General features: G+C 47.4%; 2 protein-coding genes across 2 annotated transcripts in view; one reads left to right on the top strand and one right to left on the bottom strand.

Annotated features, from left to right (window-relative positions):
* The window catches only part of UBP1 (upstream binding protein 1), a 48240-nt gene extending 26056 nt beyond the window's left edge, over nt 1–22184 (top strand). Inside the window, exons 6-16 of the mRNA XM_006171960.3 lie at nt 1360–1512; nt 1616–1726; nt 2171–2278; nt 8843–8946; nt 11238–11292; nt 11529–11622; nt 15853–15943; nt 16681–16799; nt 17653–17795; nt 18708–18759; nt 20430–22184. Coding sequence (XP_006172022.1) covers nt 1360–1512; nt 1616–1726; nt 2171–2278; nt 8843–8946; nt 11238–11292; nt 11529–11622; nt 15853–15943; nt 16681–16799; nt 17653–17795; nt 18708–18759; nt 20430–20467 — 1068 coding nt within the window. The 3' untranslated portion in view covers nt 20468–22184. The remainder of the gene's footprint in view (nt 1–1359; nt 1513–1615; nt 1727–2170; nt 2279–8842; nt 8947–11237; nt 11293–11528; nt 11623–15852; nt 15944–16680; nt 16800–17652; nt 17796–18707; nt 18760–20429) is intronic.
* A 569-nt stretch (nt 22185–22753) lies between these two features.
* Nucleotides 22754–25360, bottom strand: part of FBXL2 (F-box and leucine rich repeat protein 2) — a 59107-nt gene continuing 56500 nt past the window's right edge. Inside the window, exon 15 of the mRNA XM_006171955.2 lies at nt 22754–24527. Coding sequence (XP_006172017.1) covers nt 24420–24527 — 108 coding nt within the window. The 3' untranslated portion in view covers nt 22754–24419. The remainder of the gene's footprint in view (nt 24528–25360) is intronic.

Here is a 25360-nt window from a genome sequence, read left to right as displayed (position 1 = left end):
TCCATCGCATTATAGACTCACGTGTACGAAGATTTTCTGCAGTATGTGAAGCATTATTCGAACACTGTTTTCTCCCCGGTAGTCATAATAAGAATTTGTACTCTGAGAGATGTATTTCTCTTGAACAAAAACTGCCATTTACAAGAACGCCATTGAAAATTTTCGAGGTTTTAAAACTCTTTCTAGCATTATTTGAGAAACATCCTAATACAGGAATTTTCAACCCACAAATAGAGAAGAATAATAATAATAATAAAAACTCTCTGGCATTAGCAGTTAATAGTTTTCCTTCCTTTTAAGTTATTGTTGGAATTCTTTTAAGCAAATCCCGGGCATAAGTTTATCCATAAACAGTCTGGGATGAGTTTTTAAATAAAATAAGTACATTATTCCGTTTAAATCAGTTTACTGTAATTTTGATATCCAGCGTGTGAAAATTTCTGAGTGGTAGAATTTAAGTCTTTGAGTATGTAATTTGTAGAGAGGAAAGGAGAACCACTACAGTACCTACCAGCTTGAGTTAGGCTACAGGTTGCATGAAGTGTAAGTGTTTTGTATTTTGGTGTTCTATCAAGTAATACTCCCCGTCAGTTAGTAGTCACTGGGGGCATGGTTTATGTTAGGTGGCTGTTTTCTCACTGTGCTTGCCTAACACTGCTGCTAGTTGTATAGTGATTGTGAAAGCGATTCAAGACCTGCCTTTAGTTTCACGTTGCACAGTTCCATCACAGAGATGAGTTTTTCTATTGCCATCAGAGGAGGGAATGTGTAGTGGTCTGAAGAGACCAAGGTCTGCTACTCACTGCAGTACCCTGGGGCTGTCAGGAGGGAGGGCAGTGGTGGGAAAGATTGGCTGACGAGTTTAGGTGAAACAGGCAGGACCAGTAGTGAGCGCTGTGGCCTGTGGAAGTCTCAGGCAAAGTGGCACGTGTTCTGTGCTGCGCAGTGACAGAAGGACAGCTAGGTGGAGCAGGGTCCTGGCCATAGTGGGCAAACAGCAGCAGCTGCAGATGATGAGGCGAGGTTGCAGTGGATCGCACGGGGCTCAGGCCCTGGCTCTGAGAGAAGCATCTAGCCTGGGGTGGGGTAGGTGGTACTTTGGACCTCCAGCGGATCGAGTCCTGTGACAGAGGAGAGGTATGATGGGGAGAGCTCATTCTCAGGAAGTCCAGAAAGTCTCTACTGGGTTTGTGAAAAGAAAGCCAGCTGATAGAAGCAGTAGGGAAGTTGGCGAGAGACGACCTGGCTGATGAGTAGATTGTGAATTCATAATGGCGGCAGGGACAGCCAAGATGGACCACAGCAGGAAGCGATGAGTGGAAGGTACTTTGAGCCCATTTCAGCTCCGATTGTTTTCAGGTACACTGCATCAGCACAGAATTCACTCCACGGAAACACGGAGGCGAAAAGGGGGTGCCCTTTAGGATCCAGGTTGACACCTTTAAGCAGAACGAAAATGGGGAGTACACAGATCATCTGCACTCGGCCAGCTGCCAGATCAAAGTCTTTAAGGTGAGAGATGGGAACCCAGCTTGCTTTTAATGAAGGCTCAGTTTTTCTTGTAAGGCTGTTTGTGTGTAGCCCGATAGAGGAAGTAATCTGCTTTGTTTTTAAGCCCAAAGGTGCAGACAGGAAACAAAAAACTGACCGAGAGAAGATGGAGAAGAGAACAGCTCACGAGAAAGAAAAGTATCAGCCGTCCTATGATACCACAATCCTCACCGAGGTAATGTACAGTGGCATTTGGTTGGGAAGAGAAGCAGAGGTTTGCATATTAGCACTGTCTCTAAGATGAGTTTTGCCACAAGGGGTTGGGGACAATTGGGTGGTAGATTGACACGATAGTCTTTGTGCAATTTGTGGGGGAAATATTTTATTTAACTTTCGGGATTTTAACAGATTAGTGTCCCGGGTGGGATCTTGAATGAAGATGCTGAAATCCCAATCAGGTCTCAGGAAAAGACCTTAAAAACCTTGGCATTGGCAAGAGATTAAGTCGGGGCCTAGAATGTCTGGTTTTTTATCACTGCTGGGGTTTTGCATTTTCTTTAACATTGAATCCTGTTAGTCGAACATTTATTTAATTGGACTGCAGAGACATGAAACAGGGTTTTAGATCTTTCTTTGTGTAATGAAAAGACATTGATCCCAATCTTTGGTGTTTGTCCAGATGAGGCTTGAGCCTATAATTGAAGATGCAGTTGAACATGAGCAGAAAAAGTCCAGCAAGCGGACTTTGCCAGCAGACTACGGTGATTCTCTGGCAAAGCGAGGCAGTGTAAGGGACTTCTGCTTCTCCTTTCATTGTGCAAGAACCCTTGTGCAGTGTTAGATATAGGACCAACCTCCACCGAAAAGTAAAGCCAAAATTGCTTTCGATGTCCATGTCTTGATTTAATTTGCTTTTGTTTAGACTTCCTGCTTTCTGTTTGTTCCTCACTGAGGAAAATTTCCTAAATCTAACACTTTAAAACGAAGCAAAAACGATGTCGACCATATTGGGTGGTTTTGGAGGGAAAAAAAGGCACTCTGAGATATGTGTTCCCTCCCTGTCTCCTCCCCTCTCCCCCTCCCTCCTTCTCCTTCACACATGCACCTCCTTCCAGAGCACCGAAATGAACCGCAAATACTTTCTGTAGTAAAATAGTTATCATTTTTGTGTAATTAAAAAGGTTTTCTTTTTCATGTGTATACCTGATTTTATAAAAACATGGCTACTTAGCAGAACGATGGCAGCAAGCTTGACATGAGCGTTTGCAGTACTTGATGTCCCACTTCCCAGCATGTAGTATAAGAGCGTGTGTCCGTCTGTGCTTTTAAAAGCCTAGTCGGCAGCACGGGTAGAGGAAAGTCTTTGACTGCATTGGTGTTTCATCCCGGCACCTGCGTCGTGCCCGAATGCTCCAGCCACAGCAGGGCACCTCGCTGCACTGGGCCCTGCTTCCCGCCGTGCACTCGGGCTTTGGGGTTGACTGTGAGCGTCGCCAGATTGAGCATGACTTTTTATGACGTCCCTCTTCATCTGGATTTACGAAGGTTTATCCTGCTAGGCAAACCGGGGTGACCTGTATACCGCAGGAAATGCCTTCACAGCGTTAATGAGCTTTTAACTGTCACGGTCATGATGTGTGTTAGCGGCTACTCTGTCCATCATAGCAGTGCTGCTCTAGTAAGGGGCCCCAAACAGGGCTTTTTACTTTGACATGCGTATCTGTGATTAAATGTAGACTGAAAATCCTTTGTCATAAGCACTGTCACAAGAACCTCCTTTTAAAAGTAAAGCATCTACGAACAGTATTTTAAATGCTTTTCTGTAGAACAGAATTGAAAATGTACTCATCCAGGCGCCGCAGGGCGCACATGTTGGCATTACCCGGAACTGACCTTTGCTGATGGAAATCAAATGTCGTCTGGACAGCTGTGTACTCCTTACCCCAAAACGGCCACCTCCCCAACTTGATGTTCTTATCGCCTTCTGCTTTCCCAGCTCAAGACCACAAATGGTTCTTAGTAAACTACCGCGGAGGGATCCTGCTAACATAAATTATCTTCCCCCTCCTGTTACAAGCCATTCAATGAATTTAATGAAAAGGATTCCGGTAATTCATGAATAAGAGAAAGTGTAGTTCTTTGCTAATCTGAATAAGGGAACATTTTGGGTAAATTATTGATTTTCGACTCAATAAAGTTTGCAAAACGTCAGCAGTTCACTGGCCTGGGATTTCACATCTTCCTGGTTGTTGCTTCTGCCCTGACTACATTCTGTGTAGCTACTATGCTAGGGGTGGTTAGAGCTCATCCTGGAAACCCGTTCAGAAGAAGCAGGGTGCACATTTACCCTTTAAAAATGAGTCCCACAGCCTTTTATCTATTTCTTCAAAGGCCTACAAAAGACCAGTATTTCTTAGAGCTATTGGATAGTCACAGTGGGCTATCAGTAAAAACAGAAGGCTATCCAGACAAACTGTTGAAGTTTAAAGCCGCCAGACATGGTCACTCACTGCTGTGTGTGTGCTGCTGGTGACCTGGCGACGCTGCACACTGCAGCCTGCAGTCTGTCTGCCGGTCTTCGCTTCTCAGCTGTACCAGATTGGCTCAGTTTCTGCGGCCTAAGAACATGTGGTCATTCTTTAATCTTCCTGGGAGCGAACATGTTCGTAGTATGCTGAAAACATACCCAAGTCCAGGCCAGGTATTGCTAGGGTCTGTATAGACACTGTCATTTTTATTCACTCATTTTTTTTCCTTGTGACAGGTGCTTTTGTGATGGGGTAGGGGAGAAAGCATTGCTCATGGAACATGGGCATGCCACAATCTTTTCTCCGCCTCTCCCTCCTTTTAGGATTTTGAGTATGCACGCATATGCACTTGGCATGTTTCTTTTTCTTCCTTTTTTTCCCTCGTGCCCCCATAGGATGTGTGTGCTTGCTGGATAGAGACAGAAAGGGGGAAAGTGAGAAATTATTCCCCTAGCAGGGATGGCTACGCTGCAGTGCTGCAATCCCTTTTCCCCCATTCTTGGAATTTTGGGTGCACGCATATGTACCCAGTACGATTTTCAAGCGTCCAGGTCCAGGACTGAAACTACAGTCAACCAAGTGGGAGTCCAGTGCCTTAACCACCATGTCACCTGCTGACCCCCCCGGGCTGATTCTTAAGCACCTGCGTCTTGGACTCAAAATGCATGGTCAGCCATGTGGGATTTAGCCCCCTTAACCACCAGGCCATGGGCTGGTCCTCACTGCATACTTTTTTAAAAAATGGGCTGTAAGGTGCATGCTTTTGCCAGAGAGAGAGAGATTAAGAGACAGAGAGCGAGAGGGAATGTGCCTCTTTGTGTTTAGACACACACACACGCACACAGTGTGGCTTTCAAGCCACTGAACTCGAACCGCACAGCTGGGATCCAGCCACCGTAACCACTGCACCCTCTGACTGACGCTCATTGCATACTTTCAATGGCATTAATCATCCGAGGGGATCTGGACGTGTTAGAGTGAAATGGGGATGTTTATGGAGCTTCGGCAAATAAACTCGGCGTCTCTCTCTGCCATGTTAATCCGAAGCTTTTGGATGGCTTCATTTCATCAGTAGAAGGTAGTAAGCAAATTTGGGGAGACTTTATTTATTTATTTTTTTTTGGAGAGGTTTTTGCTATAGGGTGTGTGCGCTTGCCAGACAGACAGAGAGACAGAAAGCGAGACATCACCTCCCAGGGGGGATGGCCACACCGCAATCCCTTCTCCTCCATTCTCCTCTAGGGATCCTGGGCACGCACGCACAGGCGCCCGGCGTGAGTTTTAAGCCACCAGGTTCAGGATGCGAACCGTGGTCGACTACATGGGAGTCATAGCCATTACGCTAAGTGCTGGTCCTGCTCCTCCTTGGATTTTGGGCACACCTGCACACCTGCCCAGATTTTCAAGCTGCCAGGTCCAGGACTTGAGCCACCATCACTCATGTGGGAGTCTTAACACCTTAACCAGTATCTACCTGCTGGCCCCATAGGCCCTAACTTAAAAGAAAGGGCATTTCTTTGTAAAAAGTCATTGGTGGTAAAATTGATATGCCATGGAGTAAGTTTGGCAAAGCCATTCAGCTAGGTTGGATTTCCATTGTTACCAGTTTTTTAATCTATGTGTTTCTTTCATGAGTGAGAGTTAGGTACCCCCAACAGAGTCTCAGCTCTGTGTCCCACTCCCAGCTTCAGCGGGTCCTGGGCAGGTGAGTGCCCACGGTTCTCACGGCCGTCTCCAGATGCAGACCCAGAGCCTGCCCACATGGGTCAGCCTTGCAGAGGGTCACATTTTACCACTGTGACAGTCTCTGTCCCCAGGTTTCCTTTTTTGGAAGATGTCTGACAGTAGTTAGAAAAAAAAAGCCTGCAATCATTTTCTCTCGTATTTGAGGAGATACATAATTTGTTAGTTGTTAAGATTCTGGGATTTCTTGTTTTATTTTCCTTGTATCCATGCTCTGGGGGGATATCAGATCTGAGTTGTAAGCCCCTGTAACCATAGGTTTCTGCCCTCAGAGTATGTCAGTATTTTTTCTCGAATAGTCCTGACATTATTTCCCTGCTCAAAATAACTCTGAAAAAGGATTCAAAATGTACTCCCTTGCACATTTTAAGGGTGACATCCATAAATTTTCATCATTTATTTGTCAGAGGGTATGTGGGCTCAAAGAGAGAACGAGGGAGAAGGCACCCCCCAGTGGAGTGTGCTCATGCCACACTTCGCTCCCCAGCTCTCCACCCCGTCAGGATTCTGGACACATACACGCGTGCACACAGCTGGTGAGCTTTTCAAGCTTCTGGGGCTGCACTTTGAGCTGTGGCTGGCCATCGGCCATGTGGGAGCTGGCTCCCAGTTCAAAGCTCTGAACCACTGGGCCACAAGGCTGGCCCTTGTAAATCGACACAGTTGCACAGAAGTCAGTTTTCTGGTGTGGGGAATATTTATAATTACAATTTAAGATAAACTGTTACTTTAGCCTTTGCAGTACGTGCTACAGAATCCAAATACCCCAGTGATTGGACATTTACCATTGTTCCTTTTTAAAACTCTATGAGGAAGCTTCTGTAGCTAGATCTAAAATTTTACTGTTCTCTTCCTTCCTGATCTTATGTTTCTGTTCCCCTCTCCTTAAATTTTATCCTAGTAGGACATACCTGTGTGTCTGAAATCTTTAAAGGGTCTCCCTCATTACTTCTTTACAACAAACTCACGTAAATCAAAGTTAGATTTTTAAAAAATTTTCTTAACTGAGAAATGTGAAACTTAGTACCAATTTTATTTCTAAGTCTATTTCCTCCATGAATAAGAGAGACAAACAGTATCCCTACGGTGGTCTGGCTGCCGTGATCCCATACCCAGCTCCAGCCAGCCCCAGATCATGGGCGCACGCAGGCCTGGTGTACTCAGGAGGGTCCCCGGAGGCGAACCCCACACGTTCCCACGTGGGTCATCCTCAGAGTGCTGCTACACTCAGCCCCAGTAGTGTACATTTACCAAAATACATCATACGAACTTTATTTTTCTTTTTTTTGGGAGAGGTTTTTCACTATAGGGTGCATGCGCTCTCTAGACAGAGAGAGAGAGACATAGAGACAGAAAGCAAGAAATCACCCCCCAGGGGGGATGGCCACGCCACAATCCCTTCTCTATTCCCCTCTGGGGATCTTGGGCAAGCACTCACATGCGCCCGGCGTGAGTTTTAAGCCACCAGGTCTGGGACATGAACCGTGGTCGACTACGTGGGAGTCCAGCAACATAGCCATCACGCTAACTGCTGGTTCCCACGAATTTTGATGAGTATTTATTAAATATAAAAACAGAAAAGGTTTTGTAAATGAATTTTGAATGATAAGACAGGATAGAATATGTATTGAGGGTTTTTAATAGATATGAGAAACTTTGTTTAGATAATTTTTCAGCAGTGATTTTTAGGTCTTGAAAGAACTTCTGACTCATTTGCCCAGAATCTGAGTTCTCTGTTTTTTGGTATAATCTAGTAGATTATTTCAGATTATTTCAACCGATGATAGGTCCTAAATTATTTTGAAAAAGGGACCAGCAGATGGCGCAATGGTTATGTTGCTGAATTTCCATGTAGTTGACTGCGGTTCCAGTCCTGGACCCAGTGGCTTAAAACTCATGCCAGGTGTGTTTGCACATATGTGCCCAAGATCCTGAGAGAATGGAGAAGAAGGGATTGTGAAGTGGCCATCCCCCCTGGGGGTGATTTCTCACTTTGTTTCGCTGTTTCTGTCTGTCCCACAAGCACACATACCCTATAGCAAAAAACTCTAAAAAATGAAAAAAAAAAACCAGAAGGAAAAAAGAAAGACTTGAAACACACCTGGCACACAAAAAATAACCAGTTTGGTCATTAGTCACTGCTCTCTTAGTATCTAGCTTAATCCCTTTTGCTTGGCTCTGGGAGAGTTTCCCACCCCAGGGGCATGGCTAGCTGCAATGCCTTTCCTGTGTAACATGGAGAAGGGCACTTATAAAAGAGCACCCTTGAAACTGCACCCTCTGGCAGATGAGTTAGAGAGAACGCCTGTGGAACGAAATGGATTTGGCTCCCTAGGGTGAGAGCCTGTTTGAGACGTCCTTGGACCGCTTAGTGAGCTTTTTACTTGGGCTTTACTGACTCCCCTGACTGTCACAGTCGATGTGTTTTGGTATTTTTGGCCAGAGTTTTGCCAAGGGCTGAGAAATACTTGATGGTCATGTCCTTTCCGGAAAATCAGAGTCATTAAACCTCCGTGGGAGCATAGAGGCAGTACCAAGCGTCCTCGACGTGTTTTGATGCTGGGGCTGCCTAGTCTTCCCTGCTATTAAGAGATCTCGAGGAAGCAGATGGGTACTGGTGAGGCTGCTCCTTGGGAAGGGGCGGGAAGAGCACCAGGTAGGCGAGGGCTGCGATCCAGGCCAGCGTGCGAGGCCGGGTGTCGCTTATGAATCCTCTTTCCTCTGCTGTCCTGGAACCCTGGGGTACGTGCCTGTTGGGGAACAGATAAAGCGGATACTGGTAAAGAGGGAGGTGGACGTTCTTGAAGCAAATAACTGAAGTCTGTATTTAAAATGCCTTTAAATTTTTGCTGCTGTCATCACTTCAGGTCTTGCCTAAGATTAATCAGTGTCTAGACGCACAGAGCAGGTAACTTGCACACAGAGGTCAGGATGACGTGTCTGTGAGGGTGCGTGAGGAGCGTCACGTGTCTTGTGTTTTATGACCTTGCATCGGGCCAGACTAGAGAGTGAATTACACAAGTATTTCTTCCGCCTATGTTAAAAGCACACCATTAATTTACTTCTGTTTCTGTCCTTAGTGTTCTCCATGGCCCGATACCCCCACAGCCTATGTGAATAACAGCCCTTCCCCAGCGCCCGCGTTCACCTCCCCACAGCCGAGCACTTGCAGTGTCCCGGACAGGTACCTGGTTTGTGTGACCACGGCCCGCGGCCCCCTTGCGCGCGCCCCTGCGTTTCCTTTCTCTCCTCTCCCACCAGCCTCTTTGTCGTGTCTCCAGAGCACCCAGTCCCGTGCCTCGGGGTCTTTTCCTCTCCCATCATCCTTTTCACTCATCCCTGCCTTGTGCTTCACAATTCACAGCTGCGGGAATGTGGAAAAGGGGGGCATTTGTGAGACACAGCCAATGAGTGTGTTTTGTGAGATTGAAGACAACACAAATGAGGGTCATAGGTGGAGAGAGGAGGGCAGCGTGAGTGGTTCAGGTGAACTGCCTTGAATATAGATGACGTTTATTGCAAGGCACGGCTGTCTCTGTCTCACCATCAAACGCGCTGTTTTCTGGCCTGTTTATTTTCTAACAGGCACACTGTATTTTTCCTAAAATTGCATCTTAAGATGGAAGGAAGATTTTTCAATTGCAAAGACTTCCTGTGGCTTTAGAAATGAGAAAGGTGGGCTTTTTGTATTCTGTTGACTGGCAGCAGAGAGTCTAGGGAGCTCTCGACTCAGGAGACCGAGTCTGGGGGCACCCTGAAGATGCAGCCCCACACCAGCTGTCCATGTCTGAGGGCTTCCCAGTCTTAAAGGCTTTGCCAGGAACTAATCAGATCGGAAGTTCCCTGCACTGAGGAATTTTCTTGTTAGGAAAATTATGAAAGCTTAGACCACAAAGGAGGAGGTTCTCTTCTTTGGTTATGCCAACGAGGTCTCGTGAGAAAACCAAAACATGCTTTTTGACCTTGAGGAGTCAGGTAAACTAAGGCAGCTCCTTTGCATTCACATAGGTTATTGTGTTTTATTTAAGAGTAGAAAAATACTCTCGAACTCAGAAATAAAACAAGATTGGGAAGTTACTGTAAAAGGGCTCTTCTAGTTTCTTAGGCCAGTCAATATTAGATTATTGTGACTTCGTAGATGTGCTGTGAATTCATTCGGCCCCTAATTGGGCATTTCCAGAGACCTCACTGTGTTCTCAGCACTATGCAGGGTGCTAAGATACTTTGGTGACCAAACAGGCAGGCCGGTGTCTGAAAGAGCTTCAGTTCCGGAGGGGACCCTGGGAGGCGAGCAGTCAGCATCCTAAGCCTGAGTCTGAGTAACTGAGGTCCAGGAGCTATGAAGGTGGTCAGTGCTTGGGAGCCGGGAAGGTGGCCGCATTCCCTGCAGGCCTGTGTTCATCCTCACTGTACCTTAGAAACACAGGGAAAGGGGTTCAAGTTTTTGTCCTCTCGAATTTTACCCTCTTTAATTGTAGATAAATGTATTCATTAAAGGGGTGTTTTTGTTTGTTTGTTTGTTTGTTTTTGAGAGATTTTTCACTATAGGGCGCGTGTGCTCGCCAGACAGACAGAGAGAGACATAGAGACAGAAAGCGAGAAATCACCCCCCAGGGGGGATGGTCACGCCGCAATCCCTTCTCCTCCATTCTCCTCTCGGGATCTTGGGCACGCACGCACACGTGCCCGGCGTGAGTTTTAAGCCACCGGGTCCGGGACGCGAACCGCGGTCGACTACGTGGGAGTCCAGCGACATAGCCATTACGCCAACTGCTGGTTCCCGTTTGTTTGTTTTTTTAATAGAGATTTTCTGCTGTAGGGTGCGTGCGCTTGCCAGAAAGACAGAGACAGACAGAAAGAGCGAAATCACCCTCTAGGGGGGGATGGCCACGCTGTAATCCCTCCTTTCTCCTCTCAGGATCTTGGGCATGCATGCACACGTGCCCAACTTGTGTTTAAGCCACCGGGTCCAGGACTCGAACTTTGGTCTACTACATTGGAGTCCAGCAACATAGCCATTATGCCAACTGCTGGCCCCAAAGGGGTGTTATTTTGTATTTTTGCTTAGGATCATTATACCACTTCTTATTATTTATGTAGATTATTTTTGCCTTTATTTTCATCTGCTTACCTTATTTGATTTCTCATATATTTTTTTCCTAACTGAGATGAATGAGCATCTTTCATTTCTCTTGCAACCTTAGAGATAACCGGGGGAGCCCCTTTCCTTCACAAAACGCGAATCTCTTAACTAGTGCAGATGGAGGACAAGGCACAAATGCAGTAAAACAGTTTTCTTCTATCTGAACTCATCACCGTATTCAGCCCTAATGTCGTGCCTGCATTCCCATCGCAAACTTCTTTGTCTCTCATAGCACTCTCTTTAACATTACCTGGTTTAATAGCATTTAGTGTCTTAATTTAAAAAATTTTTTTTCATAAAAATCATTTTTTCTTCCTTCTCCTTTCTCCTAGCAATTCCTCTTCCCCAAACCATCAGGGAGATGGAGTTTCACAGACCTCTGGTGAAGTAAGTACCTGCTGGGAAACCCTCAGTAGCTTCGGGCCCCTGCCCTGGGCAGTTTGCGACAAGAGCTCGGGGCTCCGAGTAGTCGCGCTCACCTTATTCCTGGGCGTTTTTTCACTTCAGACTGTTGAGGCATTCTGGCTCTGTTTAAATGCTCTTTGTAACATGCCAGCAGCGTGGGTTATTTTTCGCATGTTTGAACGGTTTCTTCTATTTTCGTTCATTTTCTCTGTTTATAGCAACTTCAGCCTTCAGCGACGATCCAGGAAACTCAGCAGTGGCTGCTCAAAAACAGATTCTCTTCCTACACAAGACTGTTTTCTAATTTTTCAGGTATATGTGTGCATGCGCAGCAGTGCGTGTATGTGGGAGAGTGGGTGGTTTACTTGTTTCTGTGTTTCTATCAACTTGACATTGTTTCAGATTTTGAAATATTCATAATGTCCCCCCCCAAAAAAAAAATGGGAAAACCCCCACAAGTACAGGGCTGCCTCACTTACCCGCCTCCCAGGTCTCCTTAGTGCACCTCACATACCGAGGACACTTGCCAGCATCAGGCAGTCGGTGCTGTCACGGCGTCACCAGAGCTCTGCCCTCACATGCAGTGAGTTGTAGAGACAGTACGGAGGTGTCCCCGTGTCCCCTTCCCCCGGCTCCTCATGTAACTCTAGCACAGGATCTAAACCAGGAACTTGACAGCGTACGTGTGAGGTTGTCCAGTGTCAGCGTGTCACGTGTGGCTCTGTGCACCACCACCACAGTTCAGATGCAGAGCTGTGTCATCACTGCAAGGCTCTCCCTGCTGCTAGCCTGTGTGGTCACGCCCACACCCACTCCCTTCCGCACTGCCCCAGGTTCCTGGGAAACGGTCTTCTGTCCATTTGAGTTTGTCACTTGGAGAATGCTACATAAACGAAATCATGTGTGTGACCTTTAGAGATTGGCTCTTCTCACTCGGCATAATGAACTCAAGCTCCACCCAGGCTGTCCAAGTTTTTGGTTTTTGCTTTGCTAGCGGGCACATGTGCTTGCCAGAGAGAGACAGATACAGAGAAAGGGAAGAACGCTCCCCCGCTGGATCGCGGCCAGCTACCGCCCCTTCTCTCCGCCTCGTCCTCCTCTCTGGGGCTTGGACGCACTCAACACATGTACCCGGCGTGCTTTTCTTTTTTCTTTTCCATAATGAATTGTTTTATTTAACTTCATTCATTCATTCATTTATTTTTATTTGACCAGGGAGGGATATATATATATATATATAGAGCCCCCCGCTGCCCCTGTCCCTGCATGTTTTTCAAGCCACCAGGTCCAGGACTCTCACTGTGCAGTCTACCACATGCAATCTAGCCACTTTATTTATTCATTTTTTAAAATTTTTTTTAGATTTTTGTTTGCCAGAGAGAGAAAAAGAAAGTAAGAGGTCACCTGGGGGGATGGCCACGCTACAATCTCTTCTCCTCTCTGGATTTTGGGCATGCACACATACATGCTTGGCGTGTTTTTCAAGGATCGAGGTCCATGACTTGAACCACAGAGTTGGTTGAAATAATTATAAAGTTGCCCCTCTCCTCCAAAAACAAAGGGGGAGGGGGAAGGGATGGGATTTAGTGCCTTAACCACCACACCGCCTGCTGGCCCTGGGATCCATTTACTTGAACCACAATACCACCAGCTGACCTGTCTTATATTTTTTTATTGTTGAGAGTATTTCACAGTATGAATGAATTCTTTTTTTTTTTGAAATATTTATTGTTTTTAATTTGACCAGAGAGAGAGAGAGAGAGGGAAAGTGAGAAAGCAAGCTGCCAAGTCCAGGACTTGAACCACAGTCAGCCATGTGGGAGTCCAGTGCCTTCACCACCACTCCACCTGCCGGCCCCGAGCTGTAGTTTTTACATGCTTATGTGTACTTTTTTATCGCACAGTAAGTAAGGTAAGGGAGAGAGAGTACATAGATGGAATTTTTTTTTTGTCTTTCCTTTTTTTAGAGGGTTTGTTTTTTGCTATTATAGGGCGTGTGTGCTCGCCAGAAAGACAGAGACAGAAAACAAGAAATCACTCCTTTGGGGGGGCGGGGGGTGCATGGCCACACTGCAATCCCTTTTCCTCCATTCTCCTCTCGGGATCTTAGACACGCACGCACACGTGCCTGGTGTGAATTTAAGCTACTGGGTCCAGGACTTGAGCCATGGTTGACTGCCATGGTTGGGAGTCCAGCAGTGTAGCCATTTCACCAACTGCTGGTCGCATAGATGGAATATTAAAAAGTACCAGCAGAGCTTCTCTGTGTGGCGCTGTGGGAGCCTGCTGACAGTCGTAGGTATGCCGGTGGGAAGGGGGCAGCACTTCTGGGACTGTTGACCCACAGAGCGCTTGCCAGCATCGTGGCCAGACATCCTGAAAACGCTGGCCGCAGTGAAGTGGCACGGGCTGTCCTCTGCCAGCAGTGCTGTGGGGCCGTTAAACGCAGTGCTGATTCCGAAGAGGACAGGGCATCTGTGCACACGCCCACTCTGTGAAGAACATGGCTTCCCGCTAGGTAACGCAATGTTTGTGCAGTGAGTCGTCAGCCATTCCCCTTGGAGCTCTTTGTCTCTTTAAAATTAAAGTGCCAGGTGGGAGTCTGGGATCCACGTTTTTACATGATTAGGTAAAGCCTCCTCTGTGTGAGAAACCAGGAACTATGAAATGTCAGGATGGGAGTGGGTCATCTCGAAGCCCTGCAGGGACGGCAGTGACAGCCCAGCGCAGAGGCAGAGCCGCGGGGCACAGCTCTCGGGAGCTACCAGGTGCCCGGCCACTCCTGTCCTGTTAGGCAGATACGTGTCTCTGTCTGGCGAGCACTGAGATCTCGCTGTGAGCAGTGATCACGTGGCCTGGCCTGCAACCTTTTCCTTCCTCCTGGAGGGAGGGCCAGTGGAGGGGGACTGGCCATCCAGCCCTTGGCAGGTCACCTGAGCCACAGCACTGACGACAGAATGATGGGGGAGAGTGGGCTTCTCGCTCTGAGCCTCTTGGGCAGTCACGTGTCAGGAAAGGTGGTGCTCGGGGCCGTCTGTCCAGTTCCCTGTGTGGTTCAGGGTGCGCATGTGCACACACACGGTCGAGGCTGTGAGCCATATTTCAGAGGTGCCCTAGGCCCTAGGTGAGAGACGGGAGGAGAGCTGCTTCTGGTCTCGAGTGCCTTTCTGAACTGGAAACTTACTAGGCTCTCACGCTGAAGCCCTTAAGAACAGAACAGTAGCCCCGTTATCTTGTTAGGTGGGTAAGTGGATACCTGTCGTATGGAAGCCATGCCTCCATCCCAGAGGCCATCTTGATCCCTCCAGTGAACTGCATCTTGACTTAGTAAAAGGATAAAATAAGAGCTCAGAGACACAGCCAGACACGGACTCTCCTGTAGCCTAGCAGTTAAGGAAGTTGGATCCCACGTGGCTGGCGTGTTTTGAATCCTGGCCCCTGCAGCTTGAAAGACAAGCCAGGTGTGTGTGCATTCGTGTCTCAAATCCTGATGGGCAGGACCAGCAGTTAGCGTAATGGCTGTGTCACTGGACTCCCACGTAGTCGACCGCGGTTTGTGTTCTGGACCCGGTGGCTTAACACTCACGCCAGGCGCATGTGCGTGCATGCCCAAGATCCCAAGAGGAGAATGGAGGAGAAGGGATTGCAGCATGGCCATCCCCTCCGGGGGGTGATTTCTCGTTTTCTGTCTCTATGTCTTTCTGTCTGGCTGGCGAGCGCACGCGCCCTATGGCAAAAGCTTCTCCAAAAAAAAAAAAAATCCTGATGGGCTAGAGAAGGATTTGCAGCGTGACCACACCCCATCGGGGCAGTCTCTCCCTCTCTGGTGAACACACACACCCACTGAGAAAAAATTCACGAACCTGACCGGCCTGGTCTAGTCTCCCTCTCCTGCTTCCCCTCCTGCCCGGGTGTTGTATCTAAGGTAAATTGTGGATGCCGTGGCCTTCACACTCACCGAGCACTTAGGGGAGGCCTCCATGTGCAGTGCAGTGTGCAGCGTGTGCTACCCTTCCCTGCTGAAGCTGGCGCATGGCGGAGTTGTCGTGTGGCCGTGTGTTCAGCTGTGCTGCATGTTGCCCGGCCTCACCTGCTGCCAGTCCATGCGGTGTCACTTTGGGCGGTCTCCGAAACCCTGAGCTTCATTTCTTCTTTGTAAGATGAAAGATCGACTGGCCTAGGCAATCTCAAGGTTTATTTCTCCTTGAGAATCCTGTTTATCCATACAGCCACTGCGTGGCCACTATTGAGGTAGTCCGTGAAGTCGTGCGGTGGGAACAGACAGTCCCCTGCTCAGTGTTGGATCTAGCAGCCGCTTCAGAACAGAACAAAAATCCCTCAAAAATCCTTGCTACGGGACATCGAAACATCGGCCTTCTCTCTGGCTCCCGAGGACGGGGGTGCGTGTACGTGTGTGTGTTCAGGACACCTGTGATTGCTCTGAACGACCTCTAACTGCACAGTGACACATGCATGTAAAGAAGCCAGTTCTGCTGGTGCGGTTTTCATTTCTGTGAAGAGAATCTCCTTGCTTTTCCCCAGGTGCCGACTTATTAAAACTGACAAAGGAGGATTTAGTTCAAATATGTGGTGCAGCCGATGGAATTCGGCTCTATAATTCCCTGAAGTCAAGGTAAAAATAGCGCGAACCGTTTTGCTGAAAATACAAACGCACCTTCCTTCGCGCGGGGAGCTCGGGCAGACGCGTGTCCACGCTAGGTCGGCGGGTGCCCGTGTGCGCCGTCGAACGCTGGCAGCCTTGCGCTCACAAGAAGACTGTTTTGTGTACACCTTCAGGGCAGGCCCTGCTGAGGGCAGAGGTAGACTAAGACTGGTAGCAATGCACATGGGCAGTACTGATTTCTTGAAGACGACTGGGTTTGTTGCCAAGAAAACAAAACTTCTAATTTAGGTGAGCTATACAGAATCTATGGTTTTCAAGGTCGTGACTATTACTAAAAGTTATTAAAAATGTAAACCTCTCATTGTGAATTAAAATGCTAGACCTATAAACTGTGCTGGCTTGTAAGATCCATTTACTATCCTTGCTGTTTCTAGAATCGTGGTATGAGAATTCCATTAAAATCGAGTCTTAACTGATTTTAAATTGCTGACTTAATCTTGAAACTTAAATTTACCAGCATCTGACAGACCATCTCAATGGTTTAGAGTCTGGAGCGTCATGTTAGACCACCTGTGATAGTTGTTGTGAGGTGTGTGGTTTTTATATTTTTACTAGTAAATTACTTTGTATAACGAGATAACACTGTAAAGTCTCCTAAGGCTAGACTAGATTCCTGTAGTTGTCACGTGTTCATGCGGCAAGGCTGCTTTCTCTCCGAGGCTCATCTGCCGCTCTTCTGCTTGCAGGTCGGTTAGGCCCCGTCTAACCATCTACGTCTGCCAGGAGCAGCCGAGTGGCACACCTCTGCCAGGGCCGCAGCCAGCTGCAGGCAGCGGAGGCGAGAACGGCAGTGGGGCGCCCTACGGTGGGTATGAGGGTGTCTCGGTGCCCTCACCCTACAAAGATCCCCATGCCAGTTTGCTGTTTGTTTTTGAATGCTTAACATATGAGACCCTAGATTCACTGCAGAAAAATACGAGCATAAAGAAGTATTAAAATCTGGCCTTGAGACCAGCAGGTGGTGTGTTGGTTAAGGCACTGAGCACTCCCACATGGCAAACCACGGTTTGAGTCCTGGACCTGGCTTGCTTTCTCACGCCTTCTACGGTTTGAGTCCTGGACCTGGCTTGCTTTCCCACGCCTTTCCCCCCACCCCACCGCCCCTCTCTCTCTGGTCAAATTAAAATAAATGAATAAATTACATTTAAAAAATATTTTTAAAAACCTGGCCTTTTTGTATAGACAATTTTGCTAAATGAAGTGGTATGAGCACAGATATATTCTTACATTTCAGCTGGGCTGCTGTTGACTGTAAGGTAGTAAGAGGGGAAAAGAAATGTTTTTCTTCTTTTGCTAGAGGATGTGTGTGCTTGCCAGGAAAAGTGAGGAGTCACCCCCCTGGGGAGACAGCCATTCCAAAGTCCCTTCTCCATTCTCTGGGCATTTTGGGCAAATGTACACGTGACATGAGTTTCAGGCTGCTGGGTCCATGACTTGAAATGGGATTCAGCACCTTAACCTCCATCCCACCCACTGGCCTGGTTTGTTCCCATTTTAATTAATATATATATATATATATACATATACATATATATACATATATATATATATTTACACACACGTGTGTTTTGTAAATTGAAAAGTATGATTTTATATATCAGAAAGCAGATGAAAGATTACTGTTAAAGTGCTGTTTTTTGTTTTTTTTTTAATTTCAGTTTATCATGCAATCTACTTAGAAGAAATGGTTGCCTCAGAAATTGCTCGAAAACTTGCATTGGTGTTTAATATTCCCTTCCACCAAATTAACCAAGTTTACAGACAGGGTCCCACTGGGATTCACATTCTTGTTAGTGACCAGGTAAGTCCCTTTGCTCTGCCCTCTCACTTGGCAGGCTTCCCCTAAGCTTCGTGGGACTGCGGGAAGATCCTATGCTCTCTTTTGCAGGTACTCATGAGAATCATTTTCATCTTCAGAGTTGGGAGTCAAATTTGCAAGAAGTTATAACCAAGCGTTTCAGACGTCCTAGTGATAGTTAAGATAAACTGGCTCATCCTCGCCCTGCCCTTTAGCAGCTGACAGCCATTGGAGGACTCTAGGGTTGGTGGCAGGCCTTGGCCCTTTTATGAGGTTAGGCAGATGTGTCCTCCTTTTATCCGTTATTTGGTGACTAATTTTTTTAAAGCACAAAAAGTTAGAAGTGGGTTCTCCCTGCCGCACCCCATCCCCCCCACCACCCCCAGTGTTCGATGTTAAGTGAGTTACGACAGATAGCACTTTATGCATCTCTTGTCCTTACAGGACCTGGCAGGGATTGCTCCCCAGCGGGTCACCCCTCTCAGACAGCTCAGGGCAGGCAGGGTTAGCACAGCCCTGCGCGTGCATCAGGTGTGAATTTCTACCACCTCACACCGAGGTCACGAGTGAGCATTTTGGCTGGTGAGTGCTGAGTTGTGCAAGAAGAATGTGTAGATTAAGATTTTTTTCTAAATAAATACTGCTTTTAGGAGCTAGCAAGTAGCGTGATAGTTAAGGCACTGGATTCCCACGTGGCTGACTACGGTCCCAGTCCGGGTACTTGCACACCCAGAACCCCAGGAGAATGGAGGATAAGGGATTGCAGTGTGGCCATCCCCTCTGGGGGTTGTTTTTCACTTTCCCTCTCACTGTGCACAGGCCCTATGACAAAAACCTTAAAACAAAAATCTTTTAATAATTTCTAGTTAAGAGAGGATTGTAAATATACTTAACACATCTGCTTTATCCTTCTAGATGGTTCAGAACTTTCAAGATGAGAGTTGTTTTTTATTCTCTACAGTAAAAGGTACTTTTGAATGTGTGTGTGTGTCTTGAAATGCTAGAATCACAAAAGACAGCCTGTACCTCTGAGTAACAGCCCCCCCTCCACCGTGTTTATTCTTGACTGTGCTGACATTGTGACTTTGAGAAACTAACCAAGAGGATATTCCTAGTGGTTATCATAGAAATTAACTATTGATAGGAAGGAAGACTAGTCAGTCCTGGGTGACCAGAAGGGAAAAAGATCTCATTTCAGTCAGCCAGCGTTTTAATGGGCACTTGAGTCCGACTCCGTGCGTTGGGTGCCTGTTGAATATTAATCAGGACAGTCCGTGAACCACTGTAGTGAGAAGGAAGCCAACATTGGCCGACACGGGCGCTCCCTGACTTATCCCTGGAGTTGAAAACGCACTGTCAGGTCGCTCTGCCCTGTGGTGGACGTGGGGTTCCGGTTCTGTACTGAGCGCCTCTGCCTCTCACACCATCACGGTGTTACGTGGGAGCATCTGTGTTCTTCGTGTTCTGAAAGGAAAAGGGAACTGTGGATGCTTACGGCTAAAAGGGGTTGGTTCGGGGGTGACAGGAACCTGCTAGGCAAGGCTTCTCCGAGGAAGTGTCGTGAATCTTGAGACTTGAGCGAGCAGCAGCTGGTGGTAGGAGCAGTGTGAAGGGCAGCACTTGGCTTCGCTGGAGGCCCAAAGAGGGCTGGGTAGTGGCCTTGCCGTGTGTGGGGCCGAAGCTGGAGGCAGGGCCTGTTGTGCGGTTGGTCAGGTTTTATCTGTGATGCCTTGGGAAGCTGGCGAAGTCGTCATCCACGTGAAAGGTGATGGCGTGGAACAGTTCATAGCTGGGGCCCCTCTGGGCTCCACATCGAGGCAGAAGTTGGGACTCCTGACTGTCCATCCAGGGCAGCGGGGTGGACAGTGGTCTCCTTGAGGATAGTCGAGGCCGGGGTAAAGCAGTGTGGATTCCCTTTTGGCTGTGTAGGAATGGCCTGTGGGCAGCAAATTACATAACAGCCCAGGGCTCAGAGGAAGAGGCCTGGGCTCGACATGGAAATTTGGACGCCTTCAGCAAACCGGCAGCAACTCAGCCATAGATGTGGTTGAGGTCATTTAGGGAGAGAGTACAGAAAGAGGGCCCTTGGCAGGCTCAGCGGAGTGCCAGCATTCAAAGGTTAGACAGGGATGGGTTTTAAAATAGGAAGTGATTTAAGATCACACATTCATTGACCTTTAAAAGGTGTGTTAAGATCCAAATCCAGTCTTAGCACCAAAGCTGCCCCCAGAGGAGGAAGATGTCACGTCACTCTCTCCTGGCAGTGACTTTCCAGAAGAGTGGCCCGAGACCGTGTACCTTGGGTTCCTTGTGCCTTTTGGACAGACGGGGATGCCTCTGTGCCCCTGCCTGCAGCGCTGGGGCTGCTCATCAGGACAGACGCACACCCAGCGCTGGTGGCAGGGCGCGGGCACTGGCCACACTGCTAGCGCCAGGGTGTCTGAAGAGGACAGTGCATGTGCAGGTGTCGTAGGGAAGGAAGGCTAGAGCAAGTTCGCCGCCTTTTCTTCTCTAGAATTAGTTAAGGGCAGCCTCTGGGTCTGCTGAGGGGTCGTAGATTTCAAGGAGTTTTCAGTTTAATAGTCTTCATTTCCTAAGCCTGGCTCAAAAGATGTAACGTCTTTCTTTTTTCTGCAGCTGAGAATGGTGATGGTATCCACATAATTCTGAAGTGACGTCTTACGTAGACTGAACTATACTCAGTACCAAATAAAGTCACGCTCAAAAGTGTGTGAAGACTGAATCCAAGAAGTCTTGGGATTGGATTTTACCCGATGAAATGTTTCATATTGAAAACACAAGATGACCTTTCTGATGAGCTGATGAGAGGTGAATCTCCTCACTGTCACTGCCATAGCCAAGCATCCTCGTGAGCAAGCACGTCGAGGGGGGGCCTGCGTGCGTCCAGCAGGGGAGGCCCCCGCGCAGGCCCGGCCGCCTGCGTGCCTGGCACAGGCCAGTAGACACAGTTCTAGGAGCAGCCTTTGCTGTCTTTTTTACACTGTATGCGGTTTGGAAATGAATGTAAAAACTTACCGTGGGCATTTACCTTTCTGTGCCAGTTCGGCTTTTATCGCCTGAACCTGATGCTGACCTGGGGAGGGACGGGGACAGTGCTGTGGTGGAGCCACACAGACTCCGTCTGCGGAGACACGCTCTGTGCAGATGTGGCGACCGGGGTCAGGTAAGCGGCTCGGCACGGCACCTTCTCGGAGAAATCATGTCAAGGGCGGTCCTTGGACTCGATCGTGCCGCTGGATCGAGGACGACCCAGCCAGGAAGATGGGCTTGCGCAAACTGCATTATCAGGAGTACCTTGATGAGAGGATCAGTGTAAATCCTAATAGGTACAAGACGCTTGTGTGTTGCTTTGTCAGATTTATTGAAAGATGTGTTTTGCTTCTGCTTCCATTTTTAGCATTTAGTTTCTGGTTTTCATTTTTTGAAGTCTTTGCCTTTTAAACTCGTGGTTTTCTTTCTCATTTCCCTCCTCCTCCTCTCCATCCCCACCCCACCAACATTCTGTACTTTGACATTTTTAAAGCCCTACCCCCAACATTGGAAATAGGAGACCACTGGAGGAGGAAGAAAGTATTGTTGATAAGCTTCGGGCTGGGTGTTACGGGATCCTTGATTCATCTCGTGGGAACACTAGAGGATGCACAGCAAACACTAAATGCGTAGCATAAACGCTCCGCCTCTCCTCACTCAGCCCCCACAGTCGTGGATGTCTGTCGGTGGTTATTTAGGGGGGCTTATCTGCTAGCATACTTTTCAGAGGGAACCCCGTTTCCTTCTATTTTCCCTTATCTTTTTCCCTACCTGTAGCCTCTGCTCACCCACAGCCTTCCCAGAATTCATGAGTATACACGTTTGAGGCCTGTGGTGTAGCAGTCTGAATTTGTTTTTAAGCTTCGATTTCACTTTAGTTACAGCATACTTCCGTCCCAGATACCCAGGTATTTTTGACTTTAATGTTTGATCCTCATCTTTGTTGGGGTGGAGATAGGAGTAATCTTGAGTTTGAAATCTCTCCCAGCAGACAAACCACTCCCATAGGTAAAAGCTTTGACATTCATGTTTTATTCATAAAAGGGGTGAATTATTTGCTATAAAGAAGCACTGTCTCAATATTTTCATCTAAGGTTTGAAAATATCTGTAACTCCTACGGGCCCCTAGGTGGAGAGCTTTCCTTTTCTGTCTGTCCTCTTTGCGTTTGTAAAACCATGTGTTTTCTGGAAAAGAAGCAGGCTAACCCCTTAATTGTTTTAGAGTTTTGCTTGTCTATTTAGCATTCCTTTTTGGGTCTCAAGATTTATGGAACAATAAATGTCATTAAATGCTGTGTGCTATTTTGAATTCCTCATCAGGTTTTAGAAGTGGGATAAAAATACTTACAAGCTCATCAAACTTGAATTACACTGAGTGGCACTGAACAGTAATTTGTTCCAGTGAAACAGGTTAAATAAATTATGGCACCAGCAAATTTGCTACTTTGTTTTTTTAATAGTAAGATGTACACATTTCAGGTTAATAAATATTTTCTGACTGTTTTTGCAAATGTGTGTCTCATTTAAAATCCCAGTTCCTGTCAGTCACCTCAAGTCACAGAATCCAGGCTTCCTGTGTGTTTAGCTCAAGCCAGTCCCAATACTAAAGTTAAGTCCATGTGTTGCCCCCGCCCTTCAGTTGATTTTCTCAAAACTGATACAACGGAGGAAGCTTATGCCATTAGCTATTCCACACGTGTGGAGGATGCAAACCTTGTGAATCTGACTTCCTTCAGCTGATTTTCTCAAAACTGATACAACAGAGGAAGCTTATGCCGTTAGCTATTCCACACATGTGGAGGACGCAAACCTTGCGAATCTGACTGTTTTGTAAATAAGGTCATGGGCCACTAAGCAGCGAGTCCATGGCTGTGGTAGGTTCTGGCTGTTGTTTTGTAAATAAGGTCATGGGTCACTAAGCAGCAAGTCATGGCTGTGATAGGTTCTGGCCATGTGTAGAAGGCTCTGGGCATTTGAAATGTCTTTAATAGAAGCCATGATGCACGAGTGCCAAAGCAGTTGTGTGTGTGCGTCTGTTTCGTTCAAGTGGCTTCCCGCATCAGCGTCCTCTCTCGAGGGTGGTAGCACCACGTCTGGGGCCAGGAATACTGGGTATCAGAAGGCAGCGAATCAGGACTGGAATGCTTACTCTGGTCGTCTTGCTAAGTCAGTTTCTGGAGGGTACTGGTATCTGCATAGATACCTGGCCGAGGCCGTGTCCTCGAAAACGCTTCTGAAGTGGTTCAACTAAAAGAGGTGTCACCAGAAGAAAACATCTCATTTTTGCTGTATTATTTTGGTTTCTCATGGGGTTCTGGCCCTCCAGTTAGGGTCGTGGCCACCAGGAAGGGTTTAGCTACCATTAACACCCCAACTCACAAAGGAGGTGGTGACGGTTCCTAATCAGCAATAAAGGTCACTGTGGACAGCACAGAGCCACGACCAGCCACAACCGGCCACGGCAGTAACGGGTCATCTTCCCAGATTTCAGGCAACATTAGGAAGATCTGAATTTTGATAATGGTTTTTGTTCAAGTTTGCCATAAAAATCACAGCAATAAAACCCTCTGACTTAATTTCTTCAAGCATTGCAATGGTTTATTAATTTTTATGAGTCTAAAAGGTGCCAACACTTCACTGATCTGAGTTTCAAGTGTGTAAAATTTTTGAATAGTCCTGGTGTAACCTGATTTCTAAGATTTGAAAATAAACTTGGAAGAAAAAAAAAACACACTCATTCTACGTGCATCCATTCATTATTTTTAATTGATTATACTATAGATAACTTAAGCCTTAATTCTATTTCTTTCAAGTCCTCCAGATTTTGAGAGAGATGTGGACAGAATTAGCCGCCTTTAACAAAAACGCATTGTGTGCTGTAGCTTACGTACACCAGAGCTTATCGTTCCAATCAACTCTGAGTGGCTTTTGTTGAGGTTTTGGTCCCTGGAGTGGATATGACACGTTGACAGAAACAGAGGCGAAGACCTTGCTCCACCCGACTTAGAGTCATTTCTTTGGTGTCTCATGGAACCTAAGAACATGCCTTCCACTGAAGTCTCTACGTATAAAACCACCTGGCACGATGAGTATGCCGTATAGTCACACTCTGACAAAGTTTAATCCTCAAAGTGGAAAAGTCCTGCTAATCAAAATGGAATCATTGTGAATTAAAGTAGGCCACTGGCTTAAGTATCAGGTAGAAAATCGACAGCTTATTTTTCCTGCTTAATTTGTGCTAACACTGATGGTGTGTCAGGAGTGCTGACGGAGCCAAGGGTAGGACTTTTGTACCTAGGTAGGCACCCACCTCGTAAGAGATCCGGGCTTCTTGCGTGGTCTTGGCTGCACTGAGAACCACTCTTGCTACCAAACTGACACAAGGCTTGCTTCGATTGCATCACAGCGGAGTAAAGGTGGAGCGATCACCAGAGTTTCTGCAGTCCACGCAGAAGTCTTTACCTGTAAATGCCTTTCCCAATGGAGAGTCAACACATCTGGGTGATGGTAGTGGAGGTCAGGGAGATTGGGTCGTCTTTGGAGACCCCTCATCACCACTGGGCCGGGCAGCTGCTGTCAGAGGATGACGCAGCACCTGCACAGTCGCTGTCCACTTCCTGCCACGGCTGTTGGGGGGGTGACAGGAGCGAAGTAGGCATGGACTTTGACGTGAGGGAGCTGAGCCTGGAAACAAGAAGAAAGTGTAGTCTACACTGGTTATTTCTCGGATTGTGGCTGTAATCCTAGAAAAGCCTCTGGTCCTCTAGTGAGAATCTACTGGGCCTTAAGGTTATTAGGCAGATGGTTCAAACAGAATCTGCCGTGGGCCAGAGCCACTCCTGTCACACTCGCTGCCCCCTCAGACAGCACCTCCTACGTTGGCATGTTTCTGCCCGTGCTAGTAAGCAGCCCTTTGCCACCGAGTGAAGTTCCTGCAGCGGTAGCCTCTGGATGGGGTCAGCCTCGGGGTTTAAATGCTGAGTGGCCTCAACTGAAAGCACAATCAAGAAAAGGATGTAGATGAGCTCCATGTGCCAAGAACGCCCAATTCTTCTGAGCCGCCTTACCTGGAAATTAGCCAAGCCCACGTTCTACCTGTACTGCTAATTGTGTTGTCTTTGCAAATTGCCACTGGGCGCCTGCAGTAGCTAAGGGAGGAAAGGAAGCAACACCCACTCCCCCCACCCCCCGCCCCGGGGCACAGTCCTGCGGAGGCCCTTCTCCACTTCCTGCTGTGGAGAGATCCTGTAGGGATTTGGGGCATGCGTGTACAGGCACCCAGTGGCTTTTTCAAGCCACCAGGGCCAGGATTCGAATCATAGATGAACCATGTAGATCCGTTTCTCTTGTCCAGCAGGCCACAGTGGTTGCTTTTCTTTACGTTTGCCTTAAAAGGGCATTGACCACCAGACTGCATAGAATTTCCACCTCAGACCCAATGAAGTCGAACCTTTCAGGATAGGGTCTAAGCAAGGGAATTCTTTTTTTTTTTTTTTTTTTTTTTAAAACAAAAATTT

This window comes from Tupaia chinensis, unplaced genomic scaffold, assembly GCF_000334495.1.
Source record: "Tupaia chinensis unplaced genomic scaffold, TupChi_1.0 Scaffold150166_1, whole genome shotgun sequence".
Classification (NCBI taxonomy): domain Eukaryota; kingdom Metazoa; phylum Chordata; class Mammalia; order Scandentia; family Tupaiidae; genus Tupaia; species Tupaia belangeri.
The sequence above is the reverse complement of the archived record's forward strand: the minus strand, read 5'-3'. Positions and strand labels throughout refer to the sequence as shown.